Source organism: Montipora capricornis, chromosome 13, assembly GCF_036669925.1.
Source record: "Montipora capricornis isolate CH-2021 chromosome 13, ASM3666992v2, whole genome shotgun sequence".
Taxonomy (NCBI): domain Eukaryota; kingdom Metazoa; phylum Cnidaria; class Anthozoa; order Scleractinia; family Acroporidae; genus Montipora; species Montipora capricornis.
In genome coordinates, this window is record NC_090895.1 from 25,254,561 (window position 1) to 25,257,060 (window position 2,500).

Below are 2,500 nucleotides of genomic sequence, written 5' to 3' on the forward strand. Positions count from 1 at the left end.
TTCTGGCATGCATCTTTTGTTCCAATCAGAAGATAATGTTCTACAACTTGCTTTGGTTTTCCTGCTACATGCTGATTAAAGAGGTTTAACTAGATATCATGTTCAATTCCTGGAATCCACTAGGGCATTAAAGGCACTTTCCCATACAGAACATTGTAGAGGGTCACCACTGAATACAGACCAACCTCGTTCGGTTAAGGTGGCTGGATATTGGGCAAGTTCTTTTTTTGCGTGTTTATGGACCGAGACGAATATAAACACGATAAAACAACGAGGCCAATATCCAGCCATCTTGACTGAACAAGCTTGGTCAATAAAGGATTTATTATGTGGGATAAAACACCAAAAAATGATCTTTGATCTTGCGGGACCAAGCGAGAAATCCCGAGCGGGCAAGATAGCTTCATCTTGCCCGCTCGAGTAGCCAATCACAGCGCCGGATTTGGTTCGTCTTGCCCGCTCTCGGAGCTTGTCATATGAGAAATGCTATCATGACAACCTTCCTTTTGATGAAAAAAAGGAAGTAGTATTTTATTTTCTTCCTCTTAATTCGTGATAATAGGCTACTTGAAATTGCGCGAAAACATGTCAACAAAGAAGCTCTATTAACTCTGTACGGTATATAGAAACGGTTACAAGCCACAAAAGGACTTCGCGACTTTGACAAAACAGTCTTAAATGCTTCAGTGGCCGCCGAGTGCGTTCAAAACTTCGAAGCATTGGCTTGGCGGAGAACTTAGTTGACAATCTCGTTCCCAGGGTCTCGAGAGACCCTCGGAACGAGGTTGCTTGGTTGAATCTGAGAACACCTCATGGCTCCTCGGCGATACATCCTCTTGCGCTGTAACACGTGGCTGCGACTCGCTCTACTATGAATTTCCGTGTCGGACAATTTGAACAATTTCGAGTTTTCAAAGCATCATTACTCTATGCTTATCTGCTACATCGGATGGAATGAAAACTTTACCATCCGCTGACTGATTAGAAAACGATGCGGCAAAGTTTTCCCTTTGTCAATTTTCAGAACGAGTCCATCTGTTGGAGGCTGGGCCTGAGTAGCTGTTCCTTTCGGTTCCTGAGAGTTTTTGCATGTTTTTCACTGAAATGCACGGCAGAGGACTGGCACCAGTTGCTCATGCGCCTTCTGGTGGAAGTGATGTCAGATTGCCATTGAAAAAGTTACTTCAAAATACCATTCCATGCAATTTTTTTGCAGGGATCTTGAATAAAAAGCTCCCTTAGCAACCATTGTCTTTCTGTTGTTGTTAAGTGTCCCCCCCCCCCCCCCCCCCCCCTCATACTTAATTTGATTATAACACACATTTAAAGGCTTTTCATCGCTTTTTCTGTTTCAGCAACCCAAACAAAACGCACATGTCTCCTTTTTTGAATCCGTCGCCGCCGGGGTTAAGTTTTTGCCCATAATGTAATCATTATGTAAATCAGAGTTTTCTTATAACCCTTTGTTTTCTTAACCGCCTTCCTCCAATTGTTCGAGAAACAGACTTTTCAAAAATGAATAGCCTGCTAATTGTTTCTCCATTGATGTCATTCTTGTTTTTCATGTTTTGCTTCATAGCGCAAATTGATTTAAATTTCTTGCTGCGGTCAGTCGAACATCCACAAAACCGTTTCCGTGGAGTGGTTGAATGCGATGCAACTTGAACACACTTGCGGATCAAGATTTATGTGAGCTAGCGCTCGTTGGCAAGGTATGTGTTATTTCAGTTTTAATCGAAAACTGCTAAAAATTATTAAAAGCAAATAGTTCCTTGAGAGAGAGAGAGCAAACATATCAATTATTTCATGAAGTAATTATATTGGTCATTGACCGCATACAAATTCAACACCAGCTGTGAAAGCAGAAAGAGAAATTTGTTCGTCTACATTCTTTTACTTCTTAAGAGGTTTTATTCGACAGTTTGAGTGACTGAGATCGTTCTACCGCAAGTTTATTTCGTATTCTTGTGTGTTAATTCTTAGTTGACGACATGAGGAGGTTTTCTGCTGCAAGAGGGCCACCCATTTTTATGAATCTAACCAGGAAACAAGAAGATGAGGTTGTCTGCTGCCAAGGGACAACGGCTAAACTTCATGCGCGTTCTGGAGTCTTTGATGATGAAAGACTGGTAAGTAATTTGTTTCGTCTACTTGAGAAGACAAACCTTTAGAAAATTGACAAATTCAAAGACGAGAAAAAGTAGGTAGATAAATGTTCAACTGCTAGCGCTAGTATATGAATGTCCTTCAAGATTTGAGCTCTTTGAATAATGTGCAGTCGTGAAGATGTCATTGTGAAACTACACTATGATGGAAAGGTCTAGAACTGAAGTTTTCGAATTCCTTCTTAATATTGCGGTTTTCTTAGCACATGAAGTCTTCAAGGCTGTTTATCACCCTCGTGATAACTTCGGGTTTTGAATTTTTTTCTGTGAATTGAAGAGAGTAAAAGCCGGTGTTCGTATACTTGAATTGTCGTGATTCCATAGTTCCGTGATGA

At 40.9% G+C, this 2,500-nt stretch overlaps 1 protein-coding gene across 1 annotated transcript in view; it reads left to right on the plus strand.

The window, feature by feature from the left end:
• Positions 1-2,500, plus strand: part of LOC138029337 (uncharacterized) — a 41,279-nt gene that overhangs the window by 24,196 nt on the left and 14,583 nt on the right. The window contains exons 5-6 of the mRNA XM_068877072.1: positions 1,580-1,712; positions 1,984-2,129. Coding sequence (XP_068733173.1) covers positions 1,992-2,129 — 138 coding nt within the window. The 5' untranslated portion in view covers positions 1,580-1,712; positions 1,984-1,991. The remainder of the gene's footprint in view (positions 1-1,579; positions 1,713-1,983; positions 2,130-2,500) is intronic.